General features: G+C 33.3%; 3 protein-coding genes, 1 long non-coding RNA gene and 1 other non-coding gene across 5 annotated transcripts; 1 reads left to right on the forward strand and 4 right to left on the reverse strand.

Annotated features, from left to right (window-relative positions):
* Nucleotides 1–120: 120 nt before the first annotated feature.
* On the reverse strand, nt 121–2228 carry LOC112742934 (uncharacterized). The gene is made up of 3 exons (XM_025792176.1): nt 1202–2228; nt 642–1121; nt 121–197 (listed from the first exon to the last, which is right to left on the reverse strand). The coding sequence occupies exons 1-3, from the start codon at nt 2226–2228 to the stop codon at nt 121–123; spliced, it is 1584 nt and encodes a 527-aa protein (XP_025647961.1).
* Nucleotides 2229–4289: 2061 nt separating this feature from the next.
* TRNAG-GCC (transfer RNA glycine (anticodon GCC)) lies at nt 4290–4360 on the forward strand. The gene has a single exon. It is a non-coding gene; the product is annotated as a tRNA-Gly (tRNA).
* A 115-nt stretch (nt 4361–4475) lies between these two features.
* On the reverse strand, nt 4476–7360 carry LOC112743709 (uncharacterized protein At5g01610). Its single transcript, XM_025793018.3, has 3 exons — nt 7135–7360; nt 5592–5646; nt 4476–5017 (listed from the first exon to the last, which is right to left on the reverse strand). Exons 1-3 carry the CDS (start codon nt 7219–7221, stop codon nt 4647–4649), a joined length of 513 nt encoding a protein of 170 aa, XP_025648803.1. The 5' UTR covers nt 7222–7360; the 3' UTR covers nt 4476–4646.
* A 7359-nt stretch (nt 7361–14719) lies between these two features.
* LOC112740519 (uncharacterized) lies at nt 14720–15363 on the reverse strand. Its single transcript, XR_003171206.3, has 2 exons — nt 15232–15363; nt 14720–14998 (listed from the first exon to the last, which is right to left on the reverse strand). It is a non-coding gene; the product is annotated as an uncharacterized lncRNA (long non-coding RNA).
* Nucleotides 15364–15879: 516 nt separating this feature from the next.
* LOC112740520 (la-related protein 1A-like) lies at nt 15880–17492 on the reverse strand. The gene is made up of 6 exons (XM_029292492.2): nt 17371–17492; nt 17220–17255; nt 16958–17098; nt 16791–16854; nt 16104–16181; nt 15880–15946 (listed from the first exon to the last, which is right to left on the reverse strand). The coding sequence occupies exons 1-5, from the start codon at nt 17376–17378 to the stop codon at nt 16155–16157; spliced, it is 276 nt and encodes a 91-aa protein (XP_029148325.2). The 5' UTR covers nt 17379–17492; the 3' UTR covers nt 15880–15946; nt 16104–16154.
* Between the last annotated feature and the right edge of the window lie 2330 nt (nt 17493–19822).

Below are 19822 nucleotides of genomic sequence, written 5' to 3' on the forward strand. Positions count from 1 at the left end.
AATTCCACATTTCCACTTCATTATATTTGGATTTGATTCAATCACCCAGCTTTATCTTCCTGCCTCTGCCCATGTCAATCTCCCGAGTCGTAGCCATAGTTTTTTATTGCGGATGGCGGCTCATGGCGGTGAGCCAAAAATCCGCCATAAAGTTATAGCGGATGGCGTTGCGAAAAATGGCGGAAATGGCGGATTACCTAAAATATACATATATATACAAAAAAAAACATACAGAAAAATTGCAAATATAATAAACTATAAAATTTATCTATATAAGCAACTTTCTAGTCATAAAACATCTAATTAATATAGCAAATATAGTAGCAAATTTAGCAAATAAATATAACATCAAGTTCAAATCATAACTCAAAAGTCATAGCAAGCCATAAAATAGAAAACATAAAACATAAAAACTATAAAATCATCTACATTCTAGCTCTCATCAAATTCATCCAAATTAACATGATTATTATCGTGTCCCTCTACCCCCTCATCATCCTCTGAATCAGTATCATTGAATTGAATCTCCTCTTCTTGTTCTTCTTCATTTTCAGAATTCTCTTCATCTTCAAATTGTGGTTCTTCTTCCTCTTTCACAATTACTGCTTTTCCTTTTCCTTTTTTTGAAGCCTTAGACCCACTTGGTCCACCCTTTGCACCACCTCTTGCAGTTGCAGGTTCTTTTCTTTTTCTATTTTGTTGTCTTCTAGTATATGTCATAGGCTCATGTCCTCCCATTGCTTCAAAAACAAGGTTCCAACTCAAAGTGTTGTCATCTTGATGAACCAAATCAGCATCATCATCCATATTATCATCATCTCGAAAGGTGGCAGTCCCAATTTCTCCCACTAACCACTCATTACACTCATCAATGTCATTGAGTGCAATAGGGTCAACTTCATCTTTAAGGTTGTACCTCTCGATGAGTTGTTGGTTATACTTTATGAAGACCAAGCTCTCCATCCTTTCATGATCAAACCTATTTCTTTTCTTAGTATGAATATACTCAAATATACTCCAATTGCGTTCACATCCAGAAGCACTACAAGTCAAGCTCAAGATCTTGATAGCAAGGTCTCGCATGTTTGGAGCTTCATGCCCATATGTCCGCCACCAAAATGCTATAAAATTAAAATAAATTTATCTAAGCCTTTAATCGAACTAAATTTAAAAAGTTTTGTAAAATTTATAACAATCTTACCGGGTGAAATCTTTTTCCTCTGAGATTTTGCAAAGGATGATCCAAAAAGTCCATAGCCTGCCTTATATAATGTTTGCTCCTCCAATATCTTCTCTTGCACAGCTATACTTGGCACCAATCTAGTGATGCACTCAAACCATCCCTTTGTAACTTCTAAATCCAATTCAATGCGAGGATTATCATAAAACAAATCCGGATTCAGAAAATGACCAGCTGCATGCAACGGACGATGAAGTTGGCAATTCCATCTGTTGTCAACGATTTTAAAAACTTCAGAATATTTGTTCACATCATTAGAAAATGTTTTCATGATGCATTCCTTTGCCTTTTCCATTGCTTCATATATATAACCCATTGGCGGCTTCTTCTCCCCATCAACAAGTCGAAGCACCCGAACAAGAGGCCCCATGATCTTAAGGGTGTACTTGACATGATTCCAAAAGGAGGGCCTAATAACAATCTTTGTTGCCTCCCTCCCCTTTGCCTCCCTTGACAACTTATTCCTTACCCACTCATCCGAAGTGAACATTCTTCTTAGATTTCCTTTCTCCTCATAAAGCCTTTCCAAAGAGAGAAATGAAGTGGCAAATCGGGTGACTGCATGCCTCACCAATTCCTTGCCATTTGTGAATTGTCTCAACATGGATAAAGTGCTAGAGTGGCTATAAGTGAAGCTAACCAAAGAAATGACACTTTTTATGGTTTTTTGGATTAACGGTAACTTCCCAATGTCTTCAAGCATCAAATCCAAACAATGGGCAGCACACGGGATCCAAAACAAATTCGGTCTTTTCTCCATCAGCAACTTACCGGCTAGAACATAGTTGCTCCCGTTGTCTGTTACAACTTGAACAATATTTTGCTCCCCAATTTTCTCAACAATACCATCAAGAAGCTCAAACATTTTTTCACCCGTCTTCACATAATCAGAGGCATCAATTGACTTCAAAAACATTGTCCCAGCAGGAGAGTTTACAAGAAAATTGATAATGCTCCGTTGTCTCTTATCCGTCCAAGCATCTGACATAATAGAGCAGCCATACTTTTTTCATTGTTCCTTATGACCCTTCAACAAGTCTTTGGTGTATTCTAATTCCTCATTAAGGAGTGGCACCCTTAGAGCATGATAAGTGGGAGCAGGTAAATTAGGACCAAAGCTTCCAACAGCCCACAACATTTCTTGAAAACTCTTCAACCTCACTGGATTCAATGGAATCCCAGCTTGGTAGAACCACCGGGCTATGTATCGATGAACTCTACGAACCGCTTCCTTATTACATGCTTCCTTGATATTCTGTTGCCTCAATTTCTCCTTTTTATTTCTTGCAATGGCAGTTTCGGGTCTTTTCATATACAAGTCCATTGGACCTCTCATAGAACTTGCCCCCCCTCTAGCTGCTGCCATTGGAGTTGGATTTGGAATTTCATCAATTCCTTGAGCATCTTCCTCTGACAATCCAAAACCCAAACTATCTAAATCAAGCTCCCTAGCATTGACACTTTGTTCCTCAGTGCTTGCCGGCGTAGAACTTTGTCTTCCTCGATTTTTTTTTCTGGTTGTAGAACTCCCATAATTCAGCAATAACATCCTTTGGGACCATTTTACATCCAGCAACATTCTCAGGCTTAATCATTAAGTGCTCCTTTGCCCGTGTAATTCCTCCTTTCGTAATTTTTCCACAAAAATTACATATGGTGTCATTGGTATTTCCCTCTTCTACAGCAGTAACATATTTTCACCCTGGATCAATCCTAGTGGCACGGACAGCAGCTGCAGGACGAGAAGCAGTTCCAGCAACATGGCCAGCAGAGGCAGAGGCAGGGGCAGGGATAGGGACAGGGGTAGAGGCAAGGGCATCAGAATTACGGGCTGGTCTAGAAGTTGACATGATGAAGATGAACTGAACTGAAAGGAAAAAGAATTGGAGGAAGAGAGGTTTATGAGGGAAGAGAAGGAGAAGGAGACAGGGAAGTGAGTGAACTGAATGAAAAAAAAAGGGAACGGTAACTTCTACAAACCAGAAAAAAAGGGAATTGTGGTGATGAGCGGCGGTGACCACCAGCAGTGACGGTCGGCGACGAACGGCAACAGGTGGCAGCGACGGGCGGCGACGGACGGCGACGGGCGACGGACGGCGACGGGCAGTGGCCAAGATCGTTTGTGATTGGAGGCAGAGAGAAGAGAGAAAGAGAACAGAGAGAAAGAGCCGTTTTTTATGTTTAGAGAGGAAGGCTCGTTTTTGAACTGCAGTGGCTGAACGTGGGTAACTCTTTCATTTAGGGTTTTGCAAAATTACCCAATCACTCTCGAAATTTTTTAAAAAACCCGAAAAAACCCGCCATTTTCGCCATTCTCAATGGCGGACCGCCATGGCGCCACCGCAATTACGGCGCCTTTTGCCCCGCCGTGATAAGCACGTTGCGGTGACCTACATATGGCGGCGAGGTCAAATTCCGCCACGCCATTCCGCCATGGCGCCGCCATGGCCGCAATTTTAAAACACTGGTCGTAGCCTCACTTCAAGTGCCGTCAAACTGTCGTAGGTTTTGAAAATCCAAACGGTTGTTATTCAACAGATGGATATTAGATTTAAAAATTAATTTTTTTTTGTAAATTTATAGTGAGGAATGCTAGGGGCAGCAACTTTTAGGATTTATAGCCATCAAATAGTCATCAATGAGGTTTTTAATGGTGTAAGATTAGTGCGAGATTTCATCCAATGGCTCACTTTTCTTTGATGGTTATATGCTGGCCAGAATTTGATAAAGTTGCTGGCCTCTAAACTTTTCCATTTATAGTACCGTCCTTTTAAAGCAATGTTCTGACTTCTGAGAATTGGAAATTGAAAATTAGTCATTAAGTAATTCGATTCAAGATAAAAATTGGCCAACAATAAAACAGTTAGAAATTCAAAAAAAATAATTTAATTTTTAGCAATTAACTGATTTAAAATAATAAAATATAAAAAAATATTTTTTTACAAAATTATATATTCTATATATAAATATACTATTTTCAGAACCTTGTTTCAATGTAGCCATTACAGCAACAGAGAATATTATAATTTTCTATAAACAGAACATAAGAGCACCAGTGGTCTAGTGGTAGAATAGTACCCTGCCACGGTACAGACCCGGGTTCGATTCCCGGCTGGTGCACACCGTTTTTGTATTTTTGCTTGACTTTGTTTTGTAGTGATTCCTATATGCAGACTCCAACCAATAAGGATTTTTCGGCTATAAATATCCATAGGATGAAATACAAAGAGTAAAATGATCGACCCACACAGCAAGATCTGAATTTACTATTATGTCTCAGGTTCCAACAAATCACAACATTGAACAGACAATTTATATAACTTTCAAAAAAGAAGAAAAAAAAATTATATCACATATTGTCAAATTACAGACACGAAAGATGGTGTATATATATATTCTTAATCCATCAGAATTTTTCTACGGTCACACCATCCCTTGAAACCTCATATGCTTCTCTGCTCCTTGTTTTCTTCATACCAGCAGTGAAATGGAGCTTTGATCCTTCTGATGAAATCGCGGTCACTTTAGTCCAGATCAATACTTTGGTCTTCATTCCCTCTATATCCGCCAACTTCCCTTTTTCGAGATAACAAGTCACGGTGGTGGTGAAACGCAGGACCGACGAATCCTTGTAGCCTACTTCACACACTTGAGGAATGTAAACGACGAGCTTCCTTGTTTCTTCATTGAACTCGTAGTTCGTTGTGTCACGAGGAAAGATCCCTACAGGAAGATCATACTCCTTTAGCAACTCAGTCAAAGGCTTTTGCATCTTTCCTGTGGACATAAATCTTCAAGTTAGAGGGCGGCAATATTATCAGAAATTACACGATGACACTCGCCAAGATAGCAACAAGTGGAGAAGGGTTTCAAACTCGATTTTGAAAGGATTTAGCAGGTTTTCAAAATCCGTAGTTGTACCTAAATAGTTTCAGTTAGTATGTATGTGATATCTAACATATTATTGATAACTTGATAACATGTAAGGATCCTACAAAGCATGTTTAATTCCAATACAAAAGCTCTAAGAACCATTTCAGGGTATCTAATTGTTATTAGCAGCATAACTAAAGTACTATGATCTTGAAAAGCAGTGGCTGGAATTAAACTCCCACTGTTTACACTAAATAGTAATTAGTGATTCTAATTTCAAAATTTTCAAGATACTTAATACTCACCACATGAACATAATGACACTATAATGTAGGTTCAAGCACATGTAAAATGGCCTTAGTAACTCAAGGAGTTTATTTATACTAAAGAAATTGCTATGCAGTACACATTTCACACCCTACATTAGTTTAAAAACAAATGTTTGAACAATAGATAGAAAAATTTAAGAAATACAAACCTTTTATTTTGTTCACCAACCATCGGGTTCCGCCTCCAATACTGTCTGACAGTGACTATTCAACAACGGATAAAGAGTTATCTAAAAATTAAGCAATTGAATCTCATCTTCAACATTTAGTAATAGTCTAATGGAAACATTACACTCCCAAATCCCAATACTAACAAGTCACAAGTGATTTTAATCATCAGCAAGAGGATAAATCAATCTTAAGAATTGCACCATGCCACCATCACTAATATCTATATATCTTATGTTACAGTTTACACAAAGCAATAAGAATACAGAGCCAAACAAATCATTAAGTCATAAACAAAATAAGATCTTTCTGTCTGAAATTTTTAGCAAAATAAAATGAACAAATAAAACCTGTCAATACCAAACTGATTCGAGGCAGAACTAAGGCTTTCAGTGACACTAATCGTAATTAACTCTCAGTCAAAAGTCAAAACTAACAGTTATAGGTGCATCAATCTACTGACCACTGATACAGATAAAGAGTTCACCAAATTGATTCTAGAAATAAACCCCTGCATAAAATGGCAGCAGCTCTTACACACAACTTTCCAATGTTCTGTTCCCCTCTCTATCCATTTCCACATTTTTTCTTCTTAAAACATTTTATCTCACTTGAACAAAATCTCATTTACGGGTTTGTTTGGCTAGAGGGTAAAAATTGAGTTGAAATTTATGGAGATCTCGGATCTCATCCCCAAAACTTTTCACCCCATTTTTAAACCCCCAACCAAACATAATGTCATAATCTCAATCGCGTATTCCCCTCGGCAATAAAATATTTGAGATTCTCAACTTTTCTCGGAGATTAATGCCAATGACACCCCTGATTTTGTTTTAAGAATTCCAAGCTAACTAGTCAACACCTCTGGCTTTAATTAACTACAACGTGTAAATTCAATTGTGGGCGTTGCAAGAAGAGAATTACAATCAGGGCAAGGAGGCACCAACTCAAATTCTCAATTGAGTCAACTCAATCTTTTACATTGTTATATCAAACCAATACCCCTGATAAAGGTTACCCCTTGATCCCAAAAGGGTTCACCTCCCTGCTGATATAAAAACAAACCAAAACCCTATCAATTTCACTTGATTAGAAACATTTCCTACCTTCTACTTATCTCAGTACACCTTCCCCCCTCCCATACCTAACCCAAATGTCCATACAAGAAAGAAAAAAAAAAAAACCTAAAACAAACCAAACATCTCTTCCTAATTCGTTTTTCAGAGACTGACTTACTATATAATACATAGAAGAAATTTAAATTAAAGAATACAATTTTCTAAATTTTGGCATAATGCACAGATCGTGAGAGGACATGGATAATCAACAATTGAGCTTCAAGAAATACTCATCAATCAAAGCCATGAAACCAGCATCAATAAAAGCATAAAAATCGAAAAAGTTTCGATTTTTTTCATTTGATTAGCCAGAACTCAAGTACCCAGATGATCAAAACCTGAAATTTTGCAAAGAAAAATGTAGAGTGAAAGAAAAAGAAGAGAAAGAGTGTGAAGAATTAGGTACATTGATATCATCACCAACAGAGTCAAGTTGCTTGGTAGCCTTGCGGTTGAACCAGTAGGACCCAACTTTGTTCAGAATCTGATCCATTTCTCTCCTTCAATCCTCCTTCTACTCTACTGCAAGATCCACCACCGCAGTCTTAATTCTTAAGTCTGCACTCTTTTAATCTCTTGGTACTTTGAAGTGCAAGCCTTAGATAATTACCTTTTTTCCTTGTATAAACCTTTTTTTTTTCAATTATTTGGACAATTATATAAACTAGAGTGAGGCCCGCACAATGCGCGGAGAGGTAAATTATTTATACTATATAGTATATTTTAATAAATGTTATATTAAAAATATTTTAGAGAACATATTATAAATAGATTTTGAATTTATTTATTTTTAAAAAAGACATAAGTTATTTATATTAGAGTTATACAAAACTGCATTTTCTTTTTTTTTTTTCATTTTTTGATTTGCATTAATGGCTACACTTTGTCTTTTCTTGCGGTTTTTTTGTTTGTAAATAGTGAAAAAATAAATGAATGAAAATGAAAAACATATAAAAATTTTATATTAAATTTAAGGAATTTTTGACAATTAGTATAAGAGATTAAGAAATGAAGAGTAGTAAGAGTCTTAATATGTATAAGTTGTAGAATTTGAATATTTGTAACTGAAATTTTTTATAATTATTATTATTATGACACTTTTAATGTATGTTTATTGCATTTAATTAGTACTTGATGTTTCAATTGAATAATAATAGATAAGAGTTTTTTGTTTTAATTTTTTTAAAACATTTTACTAAATAGTGATTGGTTGATTTTCATCTAACAATTTTGGTTATTAACTCTTCCGGTCATTACCAGGCAAATCCTTCTACAACAAAGAGAATAAGACATCGATAGTATATAGGGAGCAATAATTTTAAATGCACATTAATTTTGGTTGTGAGTGTTGGACATAACCGTTTACAAAAGAGGAATACATAAACTTGTGCTACTTGCAATGAGTTCACAATTAAAATGTTATTATTTATAACAAATAAATAGGACTATTGAAAATGATATTGAATAATGAGAAGAGTAAACGGCAAAGTTAAAAATCTTTAGGAAAATACTTGAGACAAATTTCCTATGTTGGCGGCGTCGAATGGTGACGTTGGTCTGAGACTCAAAATCGAGCTCTGGCAGGGAAACCGCAAGAGGAGGAATGGAGTTTGTCCTGATTTCTGCAATTTATGCAATGCTGCTCTGCCAGAAATGGACATCGCGATGTACAATTTGTTTTAAGGAAAAAACAATGGCTCATGGGACCGGAAGAGGACGGAGGAAATAGGATGGGACTGGAAGAGGACGGAGGAAATAGGATCTTGGTATGGAGAGGTGTTAAGAGGGTGAGGGTTTGAGAAAGGTAATAAGCTCTTTGGTTTTGAGAGCTTTTTGTTGGGGTAAATGTTAATTTGTGTTTTTATTGTTTTAGAAATTAGGATTGATTTGGAAAAAGTTAATTTGTTGGTTTTTATTGTGTTTTTAGTTGTTTTTTGTGTTTTTTTTTATGTGAAAATAAAAGTTGATTTGGCAAGATTTGAGTGGTGGATTCTAAAATTTTGTCAAGTAAGCGTTGGTGCTGACATGGCATTAGTAGAAAAAGAAAAATAACTTAGAAGTAATGTGGATAAACCTATGTACCTACTTTTATATATTAAGAATAGATAGACTATATATATGCATTTAATTTTGATCTGTTATTTAGTGTTTGAAAAAATGTACATGTGAACTCAGTATAAATAAATATAAACTTCAAAATTTTAATTTTAAGAAACTACAAATTATCATAAGAAGCAATATTATTAGAATTTAATTTTGATATTATCAGTATAAAATAATTAATTTTTATATTAATTACATAAATAATCAATAAAAATAAATATAATTAAATAATTATATAAAATATTTTATACCATTAATAAATCAAAATTAAACTTGTATTATTATTTAGCTTAAACATTTAAAAGTTCTACAGATATAACGATTTCATTAGATTGTAATATAAAAATTATTACCAGAAAAAGTGATCATTCTTTTAGAGGTGGTCTTTTAAAAAGTGATAATTTTAACTTGATTTTTAACATTTTAAATTTTTTAATTTTTATTTCAAAAATTTTTAAATAAATTTAATGTTATTTTACTGTTAAATTTGACACAAATAATTAATAAAATGTGTGACATAACATTGACAATATTACTGTTAAGTTATACCTTTCTCTTTATGTTAGAAAAATATAATCAAAATTTTTTTTGTAATACTTTTTTTTTCTCGATCTATTTGTAAAAAAAAATTAAAATTCTATCAATCAATCATCAATAATCCAGAATCTAAGAAAAAATTTTTAAATTGGTGATCATGGATCAACTTATCTAAGTAATAAAATCAAATATTATTTACGTTTTAATATGTTAATTATTTGTGTCAAATTTAACAATAAGACAATATTAAATCAATTTAAAAAAATTTTGGATTAAAATAAAATATTTAAACATTTTAAAATTAAAATAAAAATTTAAAATATTAAAGACTAAATTAAAATTTAACCTAAATATTAAAAAACTAAAATAATACTTTACCCATAATATAAATAGTCTTATGAGTATAATAATTTGATTAGATAACAATATAATACTTTTACACACCATTAATATCTAAATTCTATCATTCTTTTTTTAACTAGCATTCCAAATAAGGGAGAAAATACAATGTTACTTAAGAAAAGAAAATTATACGGTACAGATCAAAAAGTATACAGATTTAAAGATATGTTTATGTGGCAAAACTTAAACCACACATTCTAAAGCCACACTTTTCACTTAAAACTGTAACTCTTCACAAAGAAAAGTGTCACCTAATGGGAAAAAGTAAATTAGAAGATTTAAGAGAAGAAATAATTAAGTTATCAAAATTAATAGACCAAAAATTAATGATTTTAACTAATGTTAACTGTAATGACACCGAATTCTTAAAATCAATACAAAATGATTTTTCTCAAAATCTTTATTTTACTATAAGTTTTATTGAAGGACTTCAAAAACCTGAAAAAACTTATTTTTCACACGGAATTTCTAAAAAATGTTACCATGGAAATGATTCCCCACATCTTTATCATACTTTTAACCCACAATTAAATTCTATAGTAGATATGCTTGAAGAAATATTAGTATCCATAAAATTTCAAAGAAATAAGGAAAAAGAGAATCCCAAAGAAGAAAAATGTCAAAATATAATCAACATAACAGATTTAAAAGTAAAATCACCATTGAAATTATGAATATTGAAGAAAAATTAGAAGAAGTTACAATGCTTTTTAAACAATTAAAAATGGTTCAAGAAAATAATATTATGGAACATGGATTTCAAATAGAAGAAGAATTAGTAAATTCTGAAAATATAGAAAATGAAGAACACATCCTAGATTATTCAAGTGACGAAGAACCAGCAATTCCAATACAAGTAAAAAATAAAGCTGGAACATCTAAGGATAATCAATCTCAATTTAAATGGGAAATATATTTTGATAATTATGCTTTTAAAAAAGGATTTATAAATAAAGATTCAAAATATACAAAAATACCATCAAAATACGTTCCTAAAATTCAGGAAATGAAAGGAGAAAGAATGCTTGACTTAGACTGCAAAAAGAATGAAAATTTTTTTTTCGAAAATTGGTTGAATTCCTTTTTATTAGAAGCCTTTACTAATCCAAAACTTAGTGAATTGTCTGGAAGAGATATTTGGAATTACATAGGGTTTCATACTAAAGGAACTATAAGAGATTATATGACATCAATAGAAAACCAAATAATAGAAGAATTAGCAACAAAAACAACAGCTTATGATAAGATATTATATATAATGATGATTCTATATAAAGAATTTTTTGGAAAAAATATTATAGATCATAGACAAGAAGTCTATAATAAAGAATATCAAGAAGCAAAAAACCATTTAGCTAATATTCAGATATATGATCTATGTAATGTGGAGTCTTATATATGTGAATATAGAATACATTATTACAAATTAAAAGAGGAAGATAAAAATCATTATCTTAGTATGTATATAACAAAACTTCCATATCCTGCTAATGAATTTATAATGGGAAGATTTATAAGAGAAATAAATAGAGGGACAATTGAAAATAATTTTGGTGGAGCAACCTCTGCAATAAGAGAGGAAATAAAAGAACGTTGTATGCAAGAAGCAACTCAAAAAAGATTTGCAAATATAATTAGAATTTGCTGTCAGGATAATGAAGAGATACCCCAAAAATATGGGCTTAATAAAAATTTCCAAAGAAAAAGAAAATACCAATTTAGAAAAAGAAAATACTATCCAAACTAGAGAAAAAAGAGGTATTTTAGAAAAAGAAATAACAATAAAAATAAAAGACAAAAAAGTGATTATTGCCCGAATAAAAAAGAAAATTGTAAGTGTTGGTATTGCCAAGAAGAAGGACACTATGCAAATGAATGTCCGAAAAAGAAGGATAAAAAGGATCTTACTAAACAAATAGAAATTGCTAAGTCTTGTTTTATGGAACCTTTAGAGGAATCTGATGATAACTTAGACTATATTTTTGAATATGTCTCAGAAACAGACTTAGAGACTGAGTAATAATGCCACATTTATTACTATAAAAATAACAGAAAAGTTTATAAATGCTTTTATAGATTCTGGAGCAACACAATGCTTCGCTAGTTCAAATATAAAACTTGATTGGAAAAAATTAAAGAAACCATTAAGAGTTAGAATAGCTGACAAGTCAATACATAAAATTGACCAAAAAGCAAAATGGCTGAAATTTTTATTCAAAATTATAGGTTCATTGTTCCATCTATATATATGTTAAATTCTGGAATGGATTTTATCATAGGAAATAACTTTTTAAAGCTATATCATCCATTCATTCAAGAATTAACATATATAGTTTTAAAAGCTCCACACGATTCTTCAATAAATCAAAAATCAAAACGTATAAAAATACCAACTACTACTATAGATAAGATCTTAAAATTTAAAATATTTTCTATATTAGAGACATGTTATTTAAATTTATACTTTCAGATAAATATTCCAAAAAATAATCCTGAAATAAAGATAGAAGAACTTTTGGATGAAATTTGTGCTGAAAATCCTTTAGATGTTAAAAATACAAATAACGAATTAGTAAGCATTAAATTAAAAGATCCTACAAAAGAGATAAATGTTCCAAATAAAATTCCTTATTCCGCAAGAGATAGAGAAGAGTTCTCATTAGAATGTAGAGATCTTTTGGAAAAAGGAATTATAAGATTAAGTAAAAGTCCTCATACGGCTCCATCCTTTTATGTCGAAAACAATAATGAAATTAAAAGGGGAAAACGAAGAATGGTTATTAACTATAAGAAGATGAATGAAGCAACTATTGGTGATGCTCATAAACTTCCAAGAAAAGATTCTATTTTAGAAAAAATCAAAGGAGCAACTTGGTTTTCATCTCTTGATGCAAAATCAGGATATTGGCAACTTCGTTTAGACGAAGAAACAAGGAAATTAACTGCTTTTACTTGCCCAACAAAAGAATCAACAAGTGTGTTGCTCTATGAATGGAATGTATTACCATTCGGATTAAAACAAGCCCCAGGTATTTATCAAAGATTTATGGAAGAAAATCTAAAAGAGTTAAATGAATTTATTTTAGTATACATTGATGATATACTAATTTTTACAAAATAGGATAAAGAAGATCATCTTCAAAAATTATTAATAGTTTTAGAAAGATGTAAAGAAAAAGGATTAGTTCTTAGCAAAAAGAAAGCAAGAATAGCAAAACAAGAAATAGAGTTTCTTGGATTAATTCTATCCACTCAAGGAAAGCTAAAACTTCAACCAAATGTTCTAGAAAAGGTAAATTTATTTCTTAATAAAATAGAAGATAGAAAACAATTACAAAGATTTTTAGGGTGTATAAATTATATTTCTGATCAAGGATTTTTAAAAAATATAACAGAATACACTAAAAGCTTATTTCCAAAAATAAGTACTAAAAAAGAATGGAAATGGGATGAAAAAGATAGTATGCAAATTTAAAGAATTAAAAAATTATGTGAAAAACTTCCAGAACTTTATATTCCAGAAGAAAATGACTACTTAATAGTAGAAACAGATGCTTCAGACATAACCTGGTCAGGATGTCTAAAAGCTAAGAAAGCTATAAAAAGTTTGGAACAAGAAAAAGAATCACTAGATTCTAAATATTCCCCAAAGGAATTACTTTGCAGGTATATTTCAGGGACTTTTACTCCAACAGAACAGAGATATACTACTCATGAAAAGGAAACTCTAGCAGCAATTAAATCTCTTAAGAAATGGAAAATTGATTTACTACCCAGAGAATTTACATTAAGGACAGATTCAAGTTACCTAACAGGTTTCATACGATATAATTTAAAAGTTGATTATAATCATGGACGATTGGTAAGATGGCAATTATTTTTGTTACAATATCCAATAAAAATTGAATATATTAAGGGTGACAAAAATGTTATTGCAGATACATTAACAAGAGAATGGAGTTCGTCTACAACGCATTAGATCAAGAAATTCAAAAATATGAGCAAGAACTCAAAAAATGCAAGCATTGTCAGCAAATAAGGACACAGATCCAATCTCTCAAGAAGGCCATTGAAGCAATGAAATCAACACAACAAGCAAAACCATCAGAGTTCAGCCAGCTAAGCATGGTGGACAAATCAGGTGAAGAAAAAATTTCAGAAAATAAAATAATTGCTGAAATCATTAAAAAATCCACCCAAGATAAAAAATATTATGTAATTTATAATGGCTCCATGAAAGGAGTATATGATGCCTGGGAAAAAGCAGCACCATTCACACATCAATCAAGGATAATTCATAAAGGAGTGTTTCTAACACTGGAAGAGGCAAAGGAATCCTTCAAGGAATATGAAGCTCTCCATCCAGAGCAAACTCTAAAAAGAGCAGATAAAGCTCCAATTCAAACCCAGAGAACACAACTAGAAAATGGATTAATACAGACAGATTTACAGACGGATTTAGTCTTTATTACAGACGGATTTTTGGTTACCGACGAAATTACCGACGGATTTTGTCCCTCTGTAAAAGTCCCGTCGGAAATTATTTACCGACGGATTTTTTTCCGTCGGAAAATTACAGACGGATTTTTAGCAATTACCGATGGATTTTCCCTCTGTAAATTTTCTATCCATTTTCCAAAGGCGACGAACTTTCCGACGGATTTTCAGACGGATTTTTTGTCTGTAATTACAGACGGATTTTCAGACGAATTTTCCGTCTGTAATTACAGACGGATTTTTCGACCGATTTTCCGTCTGTAATTACAGACGGATTTTCCGACAGATTTTCCGTCTGTAATTTGAACTTTGGAAAATCATCCCGTTCTGATTACAGACAGAAAATCCGTCTGTAATTCCGTCAGTAAGATAAAATAGAATTTTTTTTAGATTTTTTCATTGCAAAATGAATACTTTAAATTTGTTTTCTAAATTTACTCCATCAAACACTGTAAATTGAAAAAAGAAAGCCAAAAATCACATAAATAAACATAATATTCATTACATGATACCTATAAAATTGGATGTTATTTTTCAACATCATTGGCCAATATCTCATTGTCTTAATAAAAAAATACCAAAAATAAATAAGATGACCATCCCAATGTTACATGAATGTCACAAATTACACTTAGCACTTAAAGATAGAATAATCTAAAATATTAATAGATAACTAAGTTGCATTGGCAGCATCAAACTCCATATTGAAAGTTAATTTTGACATCTCCTGACTGAAATAGAATTAAAACCCAAATTAGAATTGGAGTGAATTGGAATGCTTGAATAAAAATAAAGCATATTATTTAAAGCATTTTGCACTCAGGAAGTAGTCTCTTTTGCATGAACAATTTTCTATAAAAGAATCGGTACATAGAGAATCACATCTCTTCTTAGAAAGCAAGAACCATGAGCTTCTTAAGGGAGGGTAAAGGAGGTACTGTAGTCAAATTTGGAGACATAATACCTCCACATAGTAGCTGAATGCTTGCTAAGTAGTAGCATTATCCAAAATAAAGTATACCTGCCATAACAAAGTACAATCATATACTTTAATACCAAAATATACGAAGAGCTAAACAAAAACTCTCAATTGAACCATTATCAAATAGTGGTTGTATACTTTAATGCCCCATTATCATAAGTAACTAAAACTCACAAATCCAGCTGTTTATAGGCATTCCTTGAGCTGCACGGCCAGTATTTAGAGCATAACCATTCATCAGAAAGCTGTCTCTAGAAAGTGGATTCTGCGTAGTTATCACTGTATGTATAATCAAATCATTTGTTTATTCATTGATCATATAGTACTATTAGTTTGCAACCAAGGAAACAATTGCAATAAACACCTTTTTTGTATATATAAAAAGGATTTTGGAAAGCCTTTCAACTTCCCTGAAATTGGTGAGGAAAGCCACCCTTCCATCTCTGGTGGAGCCCAACCATGTACCACCGCCGAGCTCATCCCTTCCGCCCAATATAATGCCGCCGGCCCACCATCCTAACGGCTCTGTGGGCCTGTCAACAATAAACAAATGGTTTTCGTTAGTCACCCAAGTTAAAATCAATCACATGTTTGTTACAAAAAAAGGAACCAACACAAGCACTCACCGGTAATAGAATTCGTCCCTGTTGAAACTCATCAGCTGAATCCAATGCTTATTTAACAATAACATCATCACCTGCAATTGTGATAATTTCTTATTAAAAACACAAAACAAAACAAAAACAAACAAGATAATTGAGTTCAGTAATGTGATTGTGAAACAGACCAGTGTTTAATTTGATACTAAGATAAAATCAATTTTCGAAAAAGTACCAAAAGTAACCAAAACTGACCAGTCTCATTATACGACCTTAGAACAGTAACCACAGCCAAATCAATGATCATCAACGACTCAAGGAGCCTCCAATTTTCTAGATTCAGGCCAAATCAAACGCAAAATTTTCACTACTCAGCAACAATTCAGCAAAGCTAGCGGCAGAAAATTCAATAATCACATATCTCCAATTTTGAAATTCAGATTCAGAACATAAAATTGCAGAATTAGAGTCTACAACAGCAAAAGCTTCAGAATTCAGCAAGAAATCTAAAACTTACAGAAGAAGTTCACATCAAAGGAGAAGAAGGAGACTCATCAGATTTCAATTTTACATTTTAACCTCAACAACAAATAAAATCAACAGAGCTGGCAGATCGAGCAATAATTCAGCATTCATTTTTGTCTATTTATGCAGAAAACGAAGAAGAAGCGACAGATTTGGCTGAAGAAGAAGAATTAGCTTGGCTGAAGAAGAAGAAGAAGAAGAATCCCACCTAGTTATGCAGGCAAAAATACAAACAGATAGAGGACATCCATTATATTAGCTAGACATTTCTACCATTATTTACAGGAACTCATACCCTTGATTCTATAGAGATCTAACAAAAAGAAAATTGCACAATTGCAGCAAATTCACTATAAACTGAATAAAAATAATAGTAACAAAAATATGGTTGTTCATAGGAAGTTGACAGAAATCCACCTCACTGCAACCGATTCCAAGTTTCTTTCGATCATTCAAGCATCGTTTATGATATTTCACGTACCTGAAGGGAAGAATAACCTCATGAGAAATTCTGAAATTACAACATGTTCAATATAGTCCTAGACCTTATTACACGTATATCATAGCCAAGTATCATAACATACTTCTGCTGTTGGAAACCGTTTTCTTCTAAAAGTTGGTTACTTGGATGCTGAAAAGGTGGGAAAGATTTTGGCATGGAGCCCACAGGAGGACTACTCGAAAGACCACCATGTGGCGAACTACTCAATTTGGAGGGTTTGAGACTGCAAAATTAAGAGAATAATTGGAAAGAGCTTTTCAGTGATCAAACTAAAGAATCAAACTACCAATACAAAGCTAGTCCAAATAGGACAGTTTTCTGAGTTAAACAATCATGATATATACCTGAATTTGAGTTCGAACATTCTCCAGTTCAGATTCCTGAAAATGTATACAGAGGATTGCAAGATGTATCAGGAACTGAAAATATCAATGTGAAACCTAGTAACAGCAGAATTTGAGCACAAACTATTGAGAATATGAAGTGATAACTTGCCTGCTCATGCAAAGCTTCTTTCAACTGAGATACAAGTGCCGCTCTACTTGCTTCAATTAATTTAAGACTTTCAACACACTGTTTCAAAATATTTTCTTGCTGCTCTAGTTCCTTAGACAAAGTTTCTCGCTTGGGATCCTTTGCTGAAAAGAGAAAACAACATAAGAACCCTGGGTTTCAAAACTCAGTTGTTTCCATGTCCAGTAGTACTAAGGAAAGTAAGGCACACGGAACTTTTTAATTTCCCATTTTTACCTTGTAGACCAAGTTATCAGCTCGTGTTTCCAGGTTTTCATTGTGTTCAAACATGATAAGTTTAACAGAAACCTTTTAAGTACACTTACCATTATGCATTTGGTTCCACTTGACTTTAAAAGCTGAAGAGGAACAAGAGTAGCAGGTTCTAGAGCCTGAAATAGAAAAACAGATCAGGAAAAAAAAGGTCCGAAGTAGCTTATTGCTTATTGCAGCAACAAATACATATATGGACTTCTATTCTATTTTATTTTATTTATCTAATCACTAACACAAGTTGCATTAAAGACTTTACACCCACGCCATCACTAACTCTCAATTCCTAAAGCAACAAATACATATATGGACCCTGCATAATCAAATTTCAAGGGAAGTTGAGTAACTTAATTGAATAGAGAATTAATTTTCAGCAATTCACATGGCATTCCTATACAAGGATACAACAAGAACCAAGCAAAGAGAAGGTCCACCCTATTTATGGAGTCTCTCTTAGAGATGTACCAGGTGGTCCAAACCCACTTCATAATTGATCAGCAATCTATCAATCTGCCGCTTATCAAGTTAGACAGATTTTTTTTGCAGGCCTATAGTGTGTAAAATATTCATTTTTCCATTAAAGATGTAAACATAATCATTTTGATAAGATATCATAAGTCAGAAATAACTTAATCACATGCTAGTTTAAACCAAAAGTGTAGTTATTTAAATATCAAATAACAAATAACAAATAACTTAGAGCTTGGATTAAAATTCAAACCTGATAACTTAGTGGAGCTGATCTTGCAAATCTATTGAATGAAGCTGCTATATTGGCTGGTCGTCGGGGAAAGACAGCAATCTCATCTAAAGACAGCAATCTCTTCGTGAATTCATCTTCTGTGACACATGAACACAAATCTTAGAAGCAGTTTTAGCAAACTATTCTCAGATGTTGTTTTGAAAGATGCATTTCTACTTTCTTGCAAAACTTTGACCCCTGGTCATGATCAAAATCCACTAAAACCGGGTGTTCTCATTGCAATTAATTCCAGCCATCTGCATATGCTACAACATCCTCATAAACATGCATTAATTACATTCTTGATTAATTCCTCTGAAAAAGAAGATTACATATATATTACAGCCAAATAGCTTTAAATCAATTAGAATGAGACCAAAACACATATAGTGAAGCATGGAAGATAGCCCCATCAAAAGCATAAGCAATGTTTAGTAAGAAACTAGTCATAACTTGAGTAACCTATTCTTAAAGTAAGATAGAGTTATGAAGCTCAAACAATGCCATAGTGGAAAAACGATAGGAGAAAGAAAACAACAAACCTGAGGAATTTCAGCAACATATTGCCTAGGATTAACCTACTTCACTGACAATTGACAATTCTTCACACACCAAAAAAAAGTAGCTTTTAAAGAAGCTTTTGCCTTTTGGTATAATCTAGAAAGTAGCTCAACATACCAATTTATTAGTAAGCTTTGTATCTTAAATTAAGAAGCTCAACTAAGGATACACAAACAAAACTTTGTAATTTGAAAATGATGCCAATGGGGTTTAACTACGCTTTCTTACTTGGCCTTTATGGATTATAGATCAGCAGAGTGCACTAGAATTTCAGAATATACTTATATGAACAAATATGAACAAAATTATGAACAGCAAACAGACATTTTATGAACAAAATTCACAAAGTACACAGCATTCAATATTATCAGTGCTTATGAACAAAATTATGAACAGCAAAGTGACTGTTTAACAAACTATGAGCAAAATTATGAGCAAAATGAGCATTCAATGTTCTCAATTTATCACAGTACTCACCGGCTGCGAGGAGGAAGGGCGTTGTTGGAGAGCGAAGGAGAGCGCTCGAACACAACGGCGACACAGAGAGAGAAGGAGACCGCTCGAACAGAGGAGACGGCCAACGAGCTTCCAAACAACGGCGAGGGAGCTTCCAATCACGGCGACGCAGCTTCCTACGACGGCGACAGATCTTCTACGGTGGCGGTGGAGGCTGTGTCTGTGTAGGGGCTGCGGTGGCTGCGCCGCTGCGGGGATGCGAGGCTGTGGGGGTTGCGGGGAGCTGCGAGGGCTGATGCGGGGGCTGCGTGGCTGCAGTGGCGGCAGAGACTGCGGTGGCTGCGGGCTGCAGGGAAAAGAGTTTGAGGGATGAGGCGAAGAGGAGCGTGAATGGAGTGTGAA

This window comes from Arachis hypogaea, chromosome 14, assembly GCF_003086295.3.
Source record: "Arachis hypogaea cultivar Tifrunner chromosome 14, arahy.Tifrunner.gnm2.J5K5, whole genome shotgun sequence".
NCBI lineage: Eukaryota > Viridiplantae > Streptophyta > Magnoliopsida > Fabales > Fabaceae > Arachis > Arachis hypogaea.